This window comes from Cervus canadensis, chromosome 33 (genome assembly GCF_019320065.1).
Source record: "Cervus canadensis isolate Bull #8, Minnesota chromosome 33, ASM1932006v1, whole genome shotgun sequence".
Lineage (NCBI taxonomy): Eukaryota > Metazoa > Chordata > Mammalia > Artiodactyla > Cervidae > Cervus > Cervus canadensis.
The window spans coordinates 2685276-2705946 of NC_057418.1; the positions used below are offsets into that span (position 1 = coordinate 2685276).

General features: G+C 35.9%; 1 protein-coding gene across 5 annotated transcripts in view; it reads right to left on the reverse strand.

Moving 5' to 3' along the window:
• The window catches only part of PTPRK (protein tyrosine phosphatase receptor type K), a 604468-nt gene that overhangs the window by 448037 nt on the left and 135760 nt on the right, over window positions 1-20671 (reverse strand). For all 5 annotated transcript variants that reach the window (XM_043457399.1, XM_043457400.1, XM_043457398.1 and 2 more), the window contains exon 2: window positions 12750-12872. In XM_043457399.1, coding sequence (XP_043313334.1) covers window positions 12750-12872 — 123 coding nt within the window. The remainder of the gene's footprint in view (window positions 1-12749; window positions 12873-20671) is intronic.

Sequence of the window (20671 nt, forward strand, 5' to 3'; positions counted from 1 at the left end):
TAGCATGTGTTCATCTACATTATAAAACACTTGACTTTTGAGTTTTTATAAAGTATATTAACTTATTTCTTCTATGTCATAAGAAAACAAGTGAGAATATAAAATCCCTCCATAGTAATAATTGCAGGTCCAACTCTGAGATCCCACGGACTAGTCCATGGAATTCTTCAGGCCAGACTACTGGAGTGGGTAGCCTTTCCCTTCTCCAGGGGATCTTCCCAACCCAGGGATCCAACCCAGGTCTCCCACATTGCACGCGGATTCTTCACCAGCTGAGCCACAAGCGAAGGCCAGATAACTGAAATAGGGCACAAAGATTTCCCACTTCTCAAGTTACAGATACAGTAAATGCTTTGAAATCAAGGAAAAACTGACACTAGGCTTGCAATGCATTAGAGAATATCATGTTGCTATAATAATTACTTTATTTGTCCACTCTTCTAAATCTCACAGCTTCTGAATTCTACTACCTATATTCCTTTCCTACTGTATCTGCATCAAATAGTTCTGCAATGGGCGTTGTTGTTACCTACCCAGTATCCTCCCCATCCTTATCCCATTACAACCTGTCTAGCAACAAGATGAGGGGAAGCTGGCACTAACTTCAACCTCTGCTCCAGTTAGGGGAGGAGTACAGGCTTCAAAGTATCACCCAATCATGTTTTATTCTGCTCACCACTGATTGGTTTAGACATAGGTATGGGACAGGATTTTGGCCAATTAGACAAGAAGATAAATCTGTTGATGGGCATCTCAGAGAAGTTCTTTATGCTGATTAAAAAACAAAGAAACAGACATTATGAAGACACAACCTCTTTTTCTTAGTGTCTGAAATTAACACCTAGAATAGCTACAGATCTTATACCCATGAGGGGAGCAAGCCTGAGGTTAAAGATAACCTTAAGAGTAGAGGAACAGAGAGACAAAAGCACCTGGAACCTCAAGGACATCACTTAATTAGCAGTCCCGGACTTCCTCTTCTGTGAAAGCAGCTTTGTTTATTTATGATTTAAAGACATTTTGACTTGGGCTCTCCACCATCTGGAGCTGGAGAAGGCATGAGAGAGAAGTGTTGCCATACTTTCAAGTCAGCCCTGAAGCTTGCTTTCTTCTGTAGTCTCTACAGGAAGATCTGTACTCCAGTTTGTTTACAGAGAGGTCAGAAGTGAGATCTTTACACTGTAGCTCTTTATACTTGAATTCCCAATCTTGAGTTTCCCAAGACATGAAACCTCTGAAAATTTACTTGGCCTCTCTGAACCTCAGTTCCTTCATCTAAAAGATGTGTTAATACATACCTAGAAGGGCTTTTATGAAATTTAAGTGAAATGACATGTAAAAATGCCTAAATGGTCAGAAGAGCATTTTAAAAAAATCATCCATTAAGTCTACCCTAGCTTGGATAAAAACCATGCACTCAAAATATAATTTTTCAATAGCCGTATTTGCCATTCCACTTTTCTATTTAATCCACCAACTATTTCAGAACTAGGGGAGGAAGAGAGGCACAGAATTATATAATTGACTTGATAAAATTTGTAGAATTGTCCTACTTTATTCCATAAACTACAAGAAGCAAGTCAGTGTATCTTTTTATCCACATCCCCAGATGAAGATTTCATGATGCTGCGGGCATTTACAAGTGGTCACATGCTCTTAATGTATAAAACATCTCACTTCTATTGAGAAACATTATAACAAGGGAATAATAATTTAATTATTATAATAATTAAATACTCAATAATTTCCTCCTTCAAGGAGGGGGAAAAGGTCTGTCAACATCCCATCGTACTCTTGACAGATACAAGGTTGAAAAACTGACAATCATCCAAGATATTCAAAGCATCTTTTTAATGTAATGATAAATATATATGCATAGCTCTGTATTTTTTACATTATATGAGAAAATTAAATTAACATATTTGTAAATAATCCCTAATTTAATCACTTAGATTTCATTGCTTTTTTTGTGTAACTTTTTCCCCTGGCATTCTAATGTTTGAAGACAAACCTTTGAAGCTGAGAATGTCTAAAAGAGTTCTTTAGCCATCATGAAGCAAGTTTATTTTTGGAGAGGGACGTATAAGGTCATAACTGTACTTTCAGTCTTTCTCCCCGCCAAGGAAAAGTAATTTTGTTTCCTTAGACCATGTATTGATTTTAAGGCACATGTTAAAGATGACTGCGTAGTCTCTGAAATTACTCGGTATTCTTACCCCTAATTCATTTAGGAGATTGGAAGTTCTCTAACACTGACACCAATATTAATTTCTTTTCTTTGTTTTTTTAAAATACTGACCTGTTTTCTCCCCCTGAGATATATCGAGACATATCTAACTTAGATACATTACATACCTGAAATAACAGGAAAATATTCCTGTCTCAGCATGCCACTTCTGTCCACTGTAATTTAGACATTCTTCACGCTGCATTTATGTTCACAAGGGTAATGGTACTTACATTAAAAACCTGCCCTCATGAAGTAGCTCACCCTTCACAGGGTCCATTACAGCCTTTCACCCTCTGACCCTGCACTGCCTCCAACTCCTACTGTTTTTAATAAGCAACTCAAATGTGGTAAACTATCTTCTCTGTGCTGAGGGCAAAAGCACCAACAGACACATGATAACATGGTTTGGAAGAGCATGTTGAAATAAGCCCATAATTCAGGTCCTAAAATATCCTATTGCAAACAGTGTCTTAAAACTATTTTCAAACCCTAATTTTTAGTCTGAGTTCTTTAGTCCAAAATTTTTCCTTCTACCATAAATGCTCTAACGAGACAGCAGATAATATATATGTTTCTAAGGTTTTGCTTAGACAGCCATGCAGCAAGTGTTCATCAAATAACTAAAAATAACATACAGGTAAGTCAAAGAAAGGTCAGCTCCTCTTACTAGTGGGTGAGAATACCATGAGAAAATCCCAAAGCTCGACTGCAATTCTAAACAAGAGCAAGTCTCAGACCCCACTTCATGTGAAGATTAAGAGACAATCATTTCAAGCTTTTAAATTCTGGAAAAAAACAGGATTTAGATGAAGTAGTAGGAAAACATTGTGGAATAAACCTAATATATAGCTCCTTTTATAAGGGATTTAAAGATGCAAGACCAAGTGAAGGAAATGTATCAGCTACACCACAGTTTATCAAGAAGGATAGCACTGTAGACAGATAGACCCAACTTCAAATTCAATCCCTAAGCAGCTTTAAGCAAGTTATTCACTCCACTTATCTCTAAACCATCACTAATTTTGCAGGGTCCACGTGAGGATTAAAAATATATATCATGTCCCTGGTATAGTAGGAACCCAGTAAACTACCAATAAGTCTTAGCCAATGGGAGCAAGTACTCACTTCAGAGAGGCTTATCTGAAGTGTTGAGTGTGCATTTAACTATTATTTTAAAGTTGTCCCTTGGAATGTTACTTCCATAAGTATTTTTGGAGAAGCCATTTTGATGGAACTGGGTGGTGGAGAAAGGGGTAGGGTAGGGATGTTAGAGAGTACAAAGCAAGCAAGTTCTGGGACCCGTGGCTCTTAGTTATTAATTTTACATCTTTGAGTGCTGAGAAGTACTGCTTTCAAAAAGAGAACTCTACTATTTTTTTTTTTAAAGTTTAAAAATCGATTGATTTTGATGCATAGCCTTCCAGTTGGAAACTGAGGGTTTTAGGCTCTGTCACCTTCTTAGAACCTATTGCCTGTATTCAATACTTACAGTATTTCCATCTGTTTTAATGAACTAACGTTAGGTTAGTCTCTTATCCTTTCCTTCTCTCTCCTCACCACCCTTCCCTTCTTCTCTCCACTACAACCCATCTCTCAAGTGGTGCTTAAGACAACGGCAAGGTTCACAACACAGTATCTTTGCTAGTATCAACAGACAATAATAACTAGATGACAAACAGAATAAACCAACATTGTGGCCTGATTTGCTTTATCCTCTAAACAAAACTAGCTGTAACATTGCAACTCACTCTCTCTTAACCAACATTACATGCACATAACTTTATTCTACCACTCTCTGCCATATTTTGACTCTGACAGATTTGCTATCAAATAATTCTGTTAACTCAGATATGTGAGAATTTAGCAATTATGATCTTGTAGAAACACATGCCTTATTATCAACTGTCTGTAAGAGGGTGATTGCAAGGCTACCCACTCATTTTAATGAGTGATTAAGGTTCCCAATGAGACAAACTATCGACTAGAAACAGTAAAATAACACAAAAACTCCCTTGAAATTTCTTAGATATATTAAAATGTGATATACTGAATACTAATATTATTTAGTAAGTTGTGAGTAGGTCTTTACTTAGAAAACTAAGGGACTATTGCTACATAGAAAAATCTAGGTGAAATTGTGTTACTTAACAAATGCTCTTATTTAAATATAGTATTTCATTTGTTTTTCACTATATGACACAATATCAGAAGAAAGTCAGGCACAAAATCATGAGACCTATGCATGCTCACTACTGAATACAAAAAACATTTAGTCTCTTCAAATAAATATGTGAAGAAGACAAAACTTATTTTAACAACCTGGCTGATTATTTATAAACTCTTGGATAAAAGAAATTTAAAAAAGGATACACTGTTCCAAAAATAATAAATTAATTTACAGGCACATGTATTAGTATTGTTCAGTACTCATTCCTCTCTGTGTAATGCCATTTGCTCTCTAAATGTCAGTCTGAGAATTTGACAAGGGGGCAGAACTGATACCTAGTTGGGCTTTTAAACTATTGAATCACAACCTCACTAAGCTTTACAACCTAGGAGGAATGGTTTCTTTCTTCAACCTTCAGATTAATTTAAAAACAGAGGGCTTTTATTACTGTGATAGATAGACATAAATAGATACTTAGACAGACAGAATGTATGCATTTTACAGAAGGGACTCTGAATAGTTATTTACATTATCATCAGTGAAAAGTACTAGACTGAAAGTAGAATACAACATAGCATAATTTTAAACTGTCAAATGAGTACTCTAGAGACTCTAAACTAAAATTCAATTAGTCATTTTATAAAACCTGTTAAAAGGAAAAAGCAGTCATAATTACAGATGAAGATAAATTTATTGAGATGTCTATCACAATGTCTATGCTCAGATCTAGGTCAGAACATGTAGCAAAATGGTACAGTGAATCTGTTTCATGATGTCATAAGCAGAAAGGAACATGTGACAAGGTCAAGAATACAAATGTATTTGAGATCGAAGAACAATTTCTACTTCCCTGCAACACCTCTCATTCTCTATGGATTTGATTTTTATAGGCTAGATTTTTAAGGGGTAGAAGATTGGAATTAATTTGACTAGTAAAAGAAAAAGAGAGAGATCCTTAAAATGAGCTCCTTCTTGGTAGTATTAATAACATTTAAAATTAAAACCAAAATAAATAGGTGAAATCATTTATGAAGGCAAAAGCTAAATATTATTAAGTATATGAGGATCTTCTAATTACATTAAAATCTGAACTGAATGTAATGATTGAGAAGTAAAGTATTTTTAATTCAATTAATTTTAAAGCAAGAGGGAGACCTTTTTTGTTTAATGCTTGACCAAAATATTTTAAACCACATTATATAAGTTGACATTTTTCCTAAGTAAAATGAAATAATGACTTGGAAAATCAAAGAAGAAAAATATGATTTATGTTCATGAGGACATTATAGTTTAGTGGAGAAAAGGAGATATTTTTAAAATATTATAACAGCCTGCAATTGAAATATGTACCAGGTACAGTGGACAGCATATCTGAAAGTGAGGAGAGAAGAAATATTATATAAAAACTCCATGCCAGCCAGGAGAATCTTCCCAAAGCAGATAGAACTTGAGCAGACATAGTAAGAATGGGTAGGAGTTTGATGAATGGATAAACAGAGAATTGCCTAAACAGAGGAAAGAAACATATTAATACAAAGGTTCAGAGATGTCAAACAGCATATTGTCTTTGAATGTGGGAGAAGGGATAAAGGTTGGTGAGGGGAAAAAAAAAGGAGTTTCAACCCATTTGAGGTGTCCTATTACATATCTTTCATTCTACTCTGCAACATCTTTTAATTCTTTGTCTAGTTTCCCCAAAGTATCCTTGTGAGCTCTGATTTTATTTATTCTGTTTCTTGGCATTTTCTATTAACATATAAGACATATAGAGAAAAGAACACAACTCATAATTATACACTTCAATGATTTTTCAATTTCAGCTTATCTGTGAAAAAACCATCTGGATCAAGAAAGATTGCGTTACCAGTATCCAGAAATCCCCTTCCTGCCACCTTCCAAGCACTAACCACTCCCCACCCCTCTAGGCCCTTCTGTAGGTAAATAATATCCTGACTTCTAACATCATCAATTAGTTTTGCCTGTTTTTGAAATTTACATAAATGAAACACAGTACATACCCTTTTGTGTTTAGTTTCTTTCCCTCAAGATTATGTGTGTAAAATTCATTCATATCATATATAGCAACAGTTTGTTCATTTGCGTTGCAACATTATGTGGATTTATCATGATTTTATTCATGGCACTGTTGACAGACACTTGGATTGTTTTCAGTTTCGGACTATTTTGGATACTAATGCTGTAAGTGCTCTTGTACACGTTATTTAGAAAACATGTGTGCTCAGTCCTGCTAGGCTGATACCCCATAATGGGTCTTCCAGGAAATTAGCCTTTACAAAAAGGTTATACAGATTGATACCCGACCAAAGTTCAGTATATGAAGACTCTCACTTGCTCGATACTCTCACCAACACTTGAAATTTTAATTTTCATCTTCTCGCTCCATGTATTGTAGCTTCGTGTTGTGGCTTTAATTTGTATTCCTTTGATCAGCAGGTACTCATATTTTCATATGATTTTCGGCCATTAGGATATACTCATTCTTTTGCATGCTATTTTAAATGTCCTACACTGGCCTTTCAATCACCATCATTATCAGCTGACAAAGGCAGCTTTGCTGAAGAACACTTTAAGCAATCATTAACAGCATTATGTCTTCAAATGAAAAGAAGTAATTTTCTTTTCTATACGTCTTCATTCTTTTAGTATCTAATCTATTTATTCACTCTTATCTTTTCCCTGCTACCTTTTTAGGACAAAAAGATCAACAAACAGATGCCAATTAACAATGTCCAAGTACTGTAAAGAGAGTCCAATAACAAGATTGTTGACAAGGGATTAATTTCCAAAATATGCAGACAACTCATGCAGCTCAATATTTAAAAAACAAATGATCCAGTAAAAAAAAAATGGCCAGAAGATCTAAATAGACATTTTTCCAAGGAAGACATACAGATGATTAAAAAACACATGAAAAGATTCTCAACATCAATAATTAGTGGAGAAATTCAAATCAAAACTGCAATGAGGTATTACCTCACACCAGTCAGAATGGCCATCATCAATAAATCTACACGCAATAAATGATGGAGAGGGTGTGAAAAGAAGGGAACCCTCCTACACTGTTGGTGGGAATGTAAACTGGTATAGCCACTATGGAGAACGATATGGAGGTTCCTTAAAAAAAAAACAAAAACAGAAAATAAAGCTACTATATGATCCAGCAATCCCACTCCTTGGCATATACCTTGAGAAAATAATAATTTAAAAAGATTCATGCACCACAATGTTCACTGCAGTACTACTTGCAATAGCCAGGACATGGAAATAACCTAAATGCCCATCAATCAACAGAGGAATGGATAAAGAAGATGTGGTACATATATTCAATGGAATATTATTCAGTGAATAAAAACAAAATTGTGTCATTTGCAGCACAATGGATGGACCTAGATAGGCATTATCATACAGAGTGAAGAATTCAGACAGAGAAAGACAAATAAAATATTGTTCATATCTGAAACCTAAAAAAGGGTACAAAGAAACTTATGTATCAAAACAGAAACAGAGTTACAGATGTAGAAAACAAAGAGGGTACGAGAGGGAGGGATAAATTGGGAGACTGGGGTTGACATACACACATTATATTTATAAAATTGTTGTATAGCACAGGGAACTCTAATCAATACTCTGTAATGGTCTATGTGGGAGAAGAATCTAAAAAAGACTGAATATATATATATGTATGCGTGCATGCATGCTAAATACCATCGTTTCAGTATACAACTCTTTGGGACCCTACTGACTGTAGTCCACCAGGCTCCTCTGTCCATGGGATTCTCCAGACAAGAATACTGGAGTGGGTGACCATGCCCTCCTCCAGGGGATCTTCCTGACCTAGGAATCGAACCCACATCTCTTCTTACATCTTCTGCAGTGACAGGCAAGTTCTTTACCACTAGCACCACCTGGGAAGCCATATGTACATGCATTCATATATGTGAATGTATATGCATTGAGTTGGACAAAAAGCTCATTTGGATTTTTCTATAGCACGCACACTCAGTTGCTAAGACATGTCTGACTCTTTGCAACCCCATGGACTGCAGCCCTCCAGGCTCCCCTGTCCCTGGAATTTTCCAAGCAAGAATACTGGACTGGGTTGCCATTTCTTCCTCCAAGGGATCTTGCCGACCCAGGGATATCTCCTGCATTGGCAAGTGGATTCTTCACCATTGCGCTAACTAGGCATCTTACAGAAACACCCAAAAATGAACTTTTTGGTCAATCCAAAATATGTATAACTGATTCACTTTGCTATATACCTGAAACTAACACAACATTAGAAATCAACTGTACTCTATTTTTTTTTTTAATGTTTTAAATAGTTCCAAAGGGGAAAAACATGTTTGCATCAGAGACTCAGCCTTACTTTTGGGCTGCTAAATGTTTGAGTTTTCTCATTTTTAATAATTGAGAAAAATAAACATGTGTATTTTAAAATAAATGGACTATTCATAAAATTTTAATAGGATAAATCTATCTCCTTTTTTCTGAATTATGAATAATGTTCAGTGAGGATTTTAGAGGACTATCAGAAGGAAAATGGAAAAAAAAGTAGTGTAGATTATAAAAAGAGAACAGCAAAAGAACAGATACATACTTTCTTTCAACATCTACAAAAACCAAATACAAACTGCATTTGCAAAAATAAAGTGGCCATGACCTTTTTCCCTCCTCTGCATGATTAATTACTTAATGTCCTATTAATTGAAAGATGTGGCTGAATTTCAAACACTTTCATTTTCTGTGCACATCATCCTGTACGGTAACCACCGATTAAGCTGCTCATCAAAGGTGAACCAACAAGGTCATCTGAGCAAGTAACTCTTCAGTTATTCATTATCCATTTTCAATGGTAATTAACAATGGTAACATTTCCATAAATCAACATCTTTCTGATTGTTCTCTGATGATAAACAGTCAAAATATGTGCATCACAGCCCACCCCTTCTACTTTTATATAAAAATTCAGTCTAAATATACCTCAGAGAAAGCACAGATAAAATATTACAGAAGTTTCTTTAATTAAGATGTACCAGGAAAATAAGGTTATGTACCTTTGAGGGAAAATACAAACCTACAATACACAACTAAATGAGTCTACAACAAATAACCCAATCAAAAAATGGGCAGAAGATCTAAACAGACATTTCTCCAACGAAGACAAACTGTCAAAAAGCACCTGGAAAAATGCTCAAAATCGCTAATTACAGAAATGCAAATCAAAACTACTGTGAGGTATCACCTCACACCAGTCAGAATGGCCATCATCAAAAAGCCCACTAAAACAAATACTGGAGAGAGTTGAGAGAAAAGGGAACCTCATACACTAATGCAAACTGGTACAGCCACTATGGAGAACAGTATGGAGGTTCTTTAAAAAACTAAAAATAGAACTACCATTTAATCCAGCAATCCCACTCCCGGGAATACCGCCAGATAAAACCGTAATTCGAAAAGATACATGCACCCCCATGTTCACTACAGCATTATTTACAATAGCCAAGCTAAATTTTCAGCAAGAGATGAATAGGTAAAGAAGATGTGGTATATATGTACAATGGAATAGCGTAAAAATGAAATAATGCCATTTGCAACAACATAAATGGACCTAGAGGTTATCATACTAAGTGAAGTAAGACAGAGAAAGACAAATAACATATGATGCCACTTGCATGTGGGATATAAAGAACAATATTGCAAATGAACTTATTTACAAAACAAAAACAGATTCACAGCCTCAGAAAACAAACTTGTTGTCACCAAAGGGTAAAGTGCGTGTTGGGGGGGGTGGTGTCAGTAAATTAGGAGCTTGGGATTAACATATATATATATATACATTATATAATGTGTGTATATATATATATATATATATAAAACATATATATACATTATATAATCTCCTCAGGATTCTGTTATAACTTATATGGAAAAAGAATCTAAAAAAGAATAGATATTTGTGTATGTACAACTAAATCACTTTGTTGTACACCTGAAATTAACTCAATATTGTGTATCAACTGTATTTCAATGTAAAATAAAAAAATTAAAAAGTAAATTTTAAGCATAGCTTGGATGGATTTTCATGAAGTGATCATGCTTGGTAAAATACTACCCAGGTCATACGTAGAATATTAGTGGCACCCTAAGAAGACTCTTTTAAACCTCCTTATAGTCATACATACACCAAATAAAACATTATCATGGCTTCTATTTTATTGTTTTACCTGTTTTTTTAATATTTAAATAAAGGAAATCATAAAGAATGCAAAAATAAATAAATAAATAAGTCTGCTGACAACATAAGGGTCAAATATGAGAAGCAAAGGGTACTAGTCACCTAGTACCAATTAATTCCTCTGGAAATTACGGCTCAGCTCAGCTACAGAAGTGTCCATTTGTATACTCACCCATGAAAAGTAACAATTTAGAGTAGAAAGCAGATTTAATTCACACTACTCTCAAAGGGTACACCATGGGGTGAAACAGTAAGAAAAATTAAAATGTATAATATTATGATTAAAACACTGAAACTATATTTTAAAATTTAAATTATTTCTAATAGGCAAACATCTCATCAAACACATATGATAATATACTATAATAAAATGATGATGTATTATTGCATAGTATATTAATATATTACATTATTAACTATCAGTATATTATATATTATATATGTGATCATACATAATTATATTTCATATTTTATTTCTAAGTAATAGGAAAGTAATTTACTCTCTTTAGTAAAGTATTTTAAAATTTCTATTTGCAGTTTCAATTTTTCAATTTAATAATATACACACACAGAGGTTGACATTATTTCCAAACTAGTCTGGAACTGAAGGGACAAATATTAGCCTGCTAGTATATAAAATGGTATGTATATGTTAAGATCCTATATTATTAATAATTAAGGGAAAACACAATTTGAACTGGCTTAAACAATAAAAAGATGCACTATTCCACAAAACCAAAATGCAAAGGGTATAACAAGATCAAGGCAAAGAAAGCAGGGCTCAGCCTTATTTTTCTACAGTCAACTCACAAAAGTCCTCTCCATCTCCATCTCTGTCTAGCCTGTCTCTCCTGAGAGCCAGAGGCATGCTCATGGCCAATGGCACGAGATAAGCTCTCTCCCTACCATGAAACAAGAAAGCTTCTCTTCAGTCTGGCTGCTGCTGTTGTTTAGAGTCCAAGTTGCGTCCAACTCTTTGTGACCCCATGGACTGCAGCACTCCAGGCCTCTCTGTCCCTCACCATCTCTCGCAGTTTGCCCACATTCACAGCCATTGCCTCGGTGATGCCATCCAGCCACCTCATCCTCTGACACCCTCTTCTCCTCCTGCTCTCAATCTTTCCCAGCATCAGGGACTTTCCCAATGAGTTAGCTGTTCTCATCAGGTGACCAAAACATTGGCGTTTCAGCTTCAGCATCAGTCTTTCCAATGAATATTTAGGACTGATTTCCTGTAGGATGGACCGGTTGGATCTCCTTGCTGTCCAAGGGACTCTCAGGAGTCTTCTCCAACACCACAGTTCAGAGGCATCAATTCTTTGGTGCTCTGCCTTCTCTACGGTCCAGCTCTCACAACTGTATGTGACCATGGGGAAGACCATAGCCTTGACTATATGGACCTTTGTTGGTAGAGTGATGTCTCTGCTTCTCAACACGCTGTCTAGGTTTGTCATAGCTTTCCTGCCAAGAAGTAGCTGTCTTCTGATTTCATGGTTCCAGTGATTTTAGACCCCAGGAAGAGGAAATTTGTCACTACTTCCACCTTTTCCCCTTCTATTTGCCATGAAGTAATGGGGCCGGATGCCATGATCTTAGTTGTTTAACATTTAGTTTTAAGCTACCTTTTTCACTCTCCTCCTTCACCCTCATCAAGAGGTTCTTTAGTTCTTCTTTGCTTTCTGTCGTTAAAGTGCCCTGATTACATGAAATCTTATGATTTAATAGAAGAGGTAGTAAGTGAGCTGATCTCACAATGTAGACAGTTTTGAAAGGATTTTGGATGTTGTTCTATTTTTTTTATGTTTTGGTTTTATTTCCATTTTGCTTTTTTATTAAATGGGAAAACAAGCACTAATACTTACATTTTTTTCAGGGTCAGAGATAACGAAGATTACAGTGAATTTTCTTGAGGAACAAAGGGTTAGATAAAGTTATTCAAGAAAAGGCAAAGAATCCATTGAGGGTCTTTGATGGCATCAAGTAGTTTGACCACAGCAGTTTGTTAAAACAAATTATTATATTATAACCTAATATAAGAAAATGCTACATATTCCAAACGGACTTTTCCAACCCCAGTAAACAGAATGACTTACCTTGAGGCATCTCTGGTGGCAGATAATGAGGTTCTTGAGCACTAACATGTACCCATTCAAAGTCATCATATAAATCCTGGTGGTAATCACAAGCTCCAGGGCCATCATCAAAAGTACAGCCACCTGAAAGGGGAAAAGAAGAATTACTGTTATACTCTAAACAGTAGATGTGCTGGAAAACACATCAGATTGCAATGTACATTGTCATACTCATAAATTTAATAATAAACAGTATTTCTATCTATCACTCCTTTCATTAAATGTTCACATACATTGAAACTTCTATCAGTATCTTGTTTGAATAAAAGATTGGTTTGAGGCTCAGAAGTATGGCTGAAGGCACAGATTTTTAAATATGAATAATAACAGAAGATACATTTAACTATATAAACCACCAGGAATCTAAATAGTTTTTAACAGCTTTCTTAGGGGGAAGGGAAGGAAGGAAAAGGGAGAAAACTGTCTTTATAAGGCAAGTTCCCCAGGGACTGTAGCCTGTCAGACTCCTCTGTCCATGGAATTTTTGAGGCAAGAATACTGCAGTGAGTTGCCTCCAGTATACATTTCCTTCTTCAGGGGATCTTCTCCACCCAGGGATCGAACCCAGGTCTCTTAGGGTTCCTGCACTGGCAGGCGGATTCTTTATCGCCTGAGCTACCTGGGAAGTCCCACAATATCTAAGTTTTACCAAATTTCTTGCTTTAAAAGAACACTTTGAAATCTAGTCATAATAGCAAACAAAATACTTAAACTTTTATAAGGTCTAAAGTGCTTGTGGTCAGTGAAACTGACTTCCATACTTTATTTAGATTACTTTCACACACAATTATGACACAATAGTGGGGAAAAACTGAATGAAGCATAAAATTGATCAGATGAGCCTACCACCACTCTCAGCACCTCCACTGTATTTAATAACCTCTTTTTTAAAAAATGGAGGTGGCCCTTCCCCTCTACATCAGTCGCTTTTCCTGGCTTTATTTTCTGGGGTAATTTTATGGCAGAAGAAGAATAATTACTTTTGCATCTCAGCCTGCATATACAGGCACACACAACTCAACATATTTCGCTTATTCAATTCGTGAAAACCAGAACTGGCCTATATATCTAATCTTGAAGGAAAATGGATTAGAACTAATGAAAATCCAGCAGTGGATTTAATGAGAAAAACCAATAACCTGCCTCCTTTCGAGTAGCTTTTTTGTTTAGTTTCCATGGGGATCCCTGTGAAGAAACTCAGTGAATTCTCTGACCAAAAGCAGGCAAGGGGGGGCTGTTAAATTTCAGGCCTATAAATTCTCAGTAAATGAAAAATTCATTTCCCTCATCAAAAGTTTATCAATTTGAGAATAAAAGTTATATTTCTCACCAATGACAGAGACAAGCCAGTGTTATAGGCAAAATCAGAAATGTTCAGATCACACTATAGCCTGAAAACCTTTATCAAAAGTGGAATATGATTTGGGTATCCTCAAATCACTCTTATGACCACATCAATCCTTTACAATAACAAAACTTTAGCAGGTTGAAGTCTTAACACTGTCATTTAAATATGCCTAAAATAGCCTTTATATAAATGCTCTCATGAAAAATGATGTACTTTTTAATTTAAAATTAATCAATGAAGAGGTTGTTAGGAAATGAATCTTTCCATAGCAATGGGAAATTTTGTCTCAAAATATAATTGGCTATCATGACCCTAAAATGACTTATTGCTTTGCAACACATACCTTCAGGGCCTTCACTGCCCATTATAACAGTATGAGCGACTTCCATATATAAATTTAAACTACCAGTGGAACCCACACTGGCACATTTAGAAGACAAATGGCCTTAATTGCTGTCCTTCATGGCCATTGTTAATTTGAGCCTCCAGAATTCTTATTAGCAATCACAACTAAGAGTAGCTATACAAAATAAGTGGGTCAACCCCTGTTATTTGTTGCACATCACTGCCATATCAGTCAAGAATCTTAGGAAAAATTCCTGGTCCATGTGGCTTGGGTGATAAAAGAATTTTTTTAAAGACAATTTTTTTATTTTGTAATTTACAGTAAGTTCTAATCTAAGAGGTACAATATATCTATGCACCACATATGTAGCATAGGAATTAATCTTTGGTAAAAGATGTTTAGGAATCTTTTTGTAAAGAATTTTGAAGTTCAAGGTTAAGAACTAATACAGTATACTGGACTAGATGATAAGAAATACCAAAAATACTATTCTTGGCCTGATGAATGGAATAGACAGACATGAATGGGAAAGTGTATATATAAAATACAGTGTGTTACAAGGGATCATGGGTTTCCCTGGTGGCCCAGTGGTAAAGAATCCACCTGTCAATACAGAAGATGCAGGTTCAATTCCTGGGTGGGGAAGATCCCCTGGAGAAAGGAATGGCAACCCACTCCAGAATTCTTGACTGGGAATTCCCATGGACAGAGGAGACTAGCAGGCTAAAGTCCATGGGGTCGCAAAAGAGTTGGCCATGACAGCAACTAAACAACAACAAGGGATAATAGTACAACCAAAGCCGCAAAGAACACAAATGACAAATGAATTGGCTACCTATACCTGAGCTGGTTTTGGAAGGCTTCATGGAGTCAGGCCTATAAAAGTGAGTAAGGATGTGCCAGGCCAGAATGAAAGTGGGACTGAAATTAGAGAAAAAGCAAAGGCAAGGGCAGAACAAATCTAAAGAAACACGAGATGCTGAAGAATCTCAATTCTGTGTAATGAGAATGAAAAGTATGCAGGGGACAAAAAAGAATCAAACTAAATATGAGATTTTTAGATGCCGTAAAACATTTAGGTTTTAATCTATCATTGTATGAAGTCATTAAAGGGTTTTATCCAGGAGTATGATCCATTTCAAGGCACATAACATCATTAATAATAATGATAACAACAATAACACTCCAGAAGCTATGTGAAGTTTAAAGAGTAATGGGGGAAAATGGAGGTCGATAACTTTGTTCAACCTCATAACAGACAGAGCTAATTATAACTAGAGCTGATTCCACTTTGCATAACCTTTGTTTACCTTTAAGGCTCACTAGACTAAAAACAAAGTCTTCTTTAATACATAGTCTTCTACACACATGTTCCTCTGTTCAAGACATTTTTATATATAGTATTATGACCTATTTAAAAGAGAAATCTTAGCAAGGCTCTAATTCATAAATAAAAACCTAACGTACAAATTCAAAACTTCACTGAGGTAGACAAAAGGAGGCAATACTGAAATGACGTTCAAGAAATGTACTTAGGCAGGGAGGATGAAAAATGAACAAGGAATCACCTCGCATTTTCAGTTTTTGTGTTTGCTGCTGGTGACAGGACTGCAACTAGAAGCAAAACCATTTCAGTGAAATGACAACCGCAAGTTCCTTGACCCTCGGAGGAAAATTACTTCTGAAGAGCCATTTCACAGATTGCTGATTCCTCTAGGCCAGTCAGCCGGCTAAGGTACAGATCTGTCACACAATGGCCTGCGTCCACTGGGACAACCCATTTGTGGGGTATTGCAAGCTGTTCATCTGAAAAGAAAAATCAAGCTAATCTAGACTTGCCTAAATTTCTTTCCATTCCCACTGAAAGGATGTGTACTAATAACATTAAATACAAAAATATAAAAAATTAAAATATTCCTATCTCGAAAATTATATTGCCTAAACATTGAGAATTTAGAGAGATTCTTGAGTGTTTATTTAAACAGATGGTGACGGCTCTATGAGGCAGTATGGAAACAGAGACCCTTTCTGTGAAATCATAAAAGAATCAAAGTGTGTGTGCTAAGTCGCTTCGGTCGTGTCTGACTCTGTGTGACCCTATGGACTGTAGCCTGCCAAGCTTCTCTGTCCATGGGATTCTCCAAGCAAGAACACTGGAGTGAGTTGCCATGTCTTCCTCCAGGGGATCTTCCTAACTCAAGGATTGAACCCGCATCTCCTATGTCTCCTGCATTGGCAGGCAGGTTCTTTACCTCTTTCCAGGCCACCTAGGAAGCCTGAAAGAATGAATATTAAAGTCAAATACTTTCTGATATCAAAACTTTCCATACAACTCAGGGTCAGGTTAATTTAGAACCAAGTTGAACTGGAGAAAAATAAAAAGTCAGTAGTCCCCCAGACAACTCTGAACATTTTATGGAGGACATTTTTCAAAAGCCATTGTACTATGACCTTCCACATTCACCCCTTCAAAGCATCTATGAAGTCTTAATTTTCTGACTGAAGTAAATAGCAAGAAACATACAGAATTATATTTCATGGTTCTTTTATTATTTGTAAAGAAAAAGCCTCATTTAGCTAAAGATAGAGGCCATTTTAATTTTTATTTTCTTAAACTGGAATACACAGGGTTCTGAAAAGCAAGAGGAAAAGTTCTAGACAAAACATGGTGGCAAAATGCAATATTCTAAATACTGTTGTTTATGACAAATTAATATTTTCCAATTGTGAATTAAACTGTGATACACAAATTTGCTCATGTAAGTGACCACCAACTTTGAAATAATCAACCCTCCATTAAGAAATAATCTATCCTCCATTAAGAAATAATCTATCCTCCAAAGAAAGGGTAACATGTGTCACATTAGGTCACAAGCAATACTGAATCAAACTAACTTTGAATAGATCATCTCTATCTATGCTAATCAAACCATAATATATTTTTACTGGTATAAGTCCCAAAATGCATTACAAAGAAGCCAATACGTTTCACAGAAAAAAAAATTCAGAAGAACAGAAAAGAACTTGTTACTGAATATCTTAAATGTAATTCCATTTATAATCTGAGGCAACATTGTCTATTTCCAGAAAAACAGATTATTGGAAAAGTGTAAAAATTGATGCTTTTAAATACAGTTCATATTTCCTCTGAAACCTACTGGGATATCTTAATAGAGTGTTTTTCCCTTTCAACTTCTTGGATTATTGAAGGTACAAAATAAGAATCGACACATCATAATCAATGTTTAGGAAGTTTATCTCCAATCCAAGGGCAAGCAATGCTTGTTGTCAATTTAAGTATAGAAATTCAAATAGGAAAAAAAATCCAAATAGATGCAAAGGATGAATGTGTTTGAGATCACAAGTATGAGTCACTTAACACTTAACACATTGCTCTGGTTCAATAACAAAGAGGATCTAATGAAGAAAAATAAGAGAATTTATGAAGAAAGGTCAAAGGTAATAACTTCAGATCCAGAAAAGAATATATTTTGCCCTGCTAGTAGTTAATTAGTATAAGAAAATATTATTTCAGCCTAGCTCCTCCATAAAGGAAAAGGAACTTGAAATACATTTATGGAAATTCAAACCCATAATTTATTGATAGATACAAATGACTCTTAATGATGAGTGAAGAGCTCATTTCAAATACACCCATAATCTAATTGTTCATCTCTAGATTACCACTTCAAGCCAAGAATATATGTATAATATATATAACCCAAGATTATTTAGCTAGTAAGACTTTTATTCAAATTGTCTATGTTTTAAAGCAAATGCTATACTCCAACTAGCCGAATAATCTTCCTTTAATAAGACTAAATTAACCAGAACAGAAAAATAAGTCCAATTTTACTTTCCTCCATCTTTGCAGAGAAGCAATATTAAAATCTCCTCAACTTCAAGGCTTCCCAGGTGGGAAGAATCTGCCTGTCAATGCAGGAGATGCAAGAGACACAGGTTCCACCCCTGGGTCAGGAAGATCCCTTGAGAAGGAAATGGCGACCCACTGCAATAGTCTTGCCTGAAAAAGTCCCAAGATCGGAGGACCCTGGAGGGCTACATTCTATGACGTTGCAAAGAGCTGGACACGACTGAATAACTGAACACACACACACAGAAGGAATTTAACAAACTGGCATATACTGTCACTGATGTGGTAGGAGAAAGAGACAGCATTTCTAGATGAAGCATGCAGAGATGGCTGAGCACATACACAGCTTTGCTGTTTTCTTTCTTTGAGTTTCAATTTCCTTCCAAATAAAATCAAGATAATAATAGTTACAGTACAGTTGTATGAGGGTTAGTGATAATACATGTAAACCCCCTAACACTCAACAAGTTATTTTAACAGCACCCTTATTTTTTTATGTACCATTCTTAACAATGCATTCTGTATATACGCTATACAGAGGCAAACTCATGCATATATTAAACAGCAGAAGAAAGAAACTTATGGTTTCTATACAGCTTACCCAGAAAGACTAAAGAGAGTCCCCATAAAGAAAATATTATATTACCATAACCAGTTTTCTCTGAATATTCATCAGATATGTTTTCAGTAAGGAAATAACTTTCCTTTAGATCAAGGCAGCAAATTTCATCTATCAAAAGCCAATTAATAAATATTTTAGGCTATGCAGGCCATATCATTTCTCTCACAACTACATAACTGTTGTCACTGCAGCAAAAAATAGCCACAGAGAATACCTAACAAATGGGTACGGCTGTATTCAAATAAAACTTTTATTACAAAAACAGGTGGCAGGACTTCCCTGATGGTCCAGTAAAGACTCTGTGCTTCCACTGCAGGGGGCACAGGTTCAACCCACGGCAGGGGAACTAAAAATACACATGCCGCAAGAAGCAGCCAAAAAAAAATTTTTTTTTTCTCAATTAAAAAAAGAAAGTTAGAAAAACAGTTGGCATGCTGGATTTGGCATGCAGGCCATAGTTCATCAACACCTGGATTAGATCACTCTGATCTTAAGTATTCTTGAAAATTACAGGTAGTACATAGTCTGGTTAAAAGCTTTCAACCAAGGATCTTTGATTTCTCCTCCAAAGACCTGCTCACCTCCATATGACCTGATTTTCTTTCCCTTATATCAAGTAGGCAGCAGCCAAGAAGCTGAATCTGGAAATGGGGTCCAAATGACAGTACTATGTCTAAAAGCAAATCAGACTGTCTGGCTGGACAGTGGTTTAAATCAGAAAGTGAGAATATGCAAGAGCTGAAAACACGTTCAAGGTCCTTTCTGGGCTTCAAGGTTTTAAGATGACAAAGGGAAATATATTTTACATTATGACCCATCATATACATGGATATCTCCATGCAAATATTTAAACACATAATGTGTGTGAACCCAAATACATTTATTCACTCAATCATTTATTATCTCCTCCTATGGATCACTGGTCTGGTGCTTTTTCTATAAATGAAATAAAATTAAAAGTAATTGTGTGAATCAAGGAAGTAGATAAAAGAAAACAGGATTGCAATCCTCTGTCTCAAACATACCCAAGCACATGTCTATCATGGGAGGGTACCCAGAAGTCAGACGTGCATAATCCAAGTCTTCATTTCTAATTTTCAGGTCTTAGGTCCAAGTTGAAGCTCCAAAATTAAGCCTTGGAGACCTGGGCAGCCCTGACAGTACATATGTGACTTCATCCAATCTCATTATGGAGCTAATGGATGATTACATGCCAAACAGCCATAGAAATGATTTCACAGATGAAAAGAGCTTTATTAAAATGTAAAAGGAACATATTAATGAAAAGTACCTCTTAGTAGAGAAAAATAAAATTGCCCAGGGTTACAAAGCAAGTAAACATCAGAGTCAGGATTTGAACCCAAGTACTATACAGGTTCTTTACTCTCAACCATGAAAATAAATGGCTCCTCAAAACGAAGTGTCGTCAATATTTTCAGCACAACCTCAAGCCATTACTCAACAAAGAGAGCAGTACCTACCCCTCCTACCTATGTAATGGTGTGGCCATGCTGCAACAACCTTTATGGATCAGTTCAGTCCAGTCGCTCAGTCGTGTCCGACTCTTTGCGACCCCATGAACCGAGCAGGCCTCCTGGTCCATCACCAACTCCCGGAGTCCACCCAAACCCATGTCCATTGAGTCGGTGATGCCATCCAACCATCTCATCCTCTGTCGTCCCCTCCTCCTCCT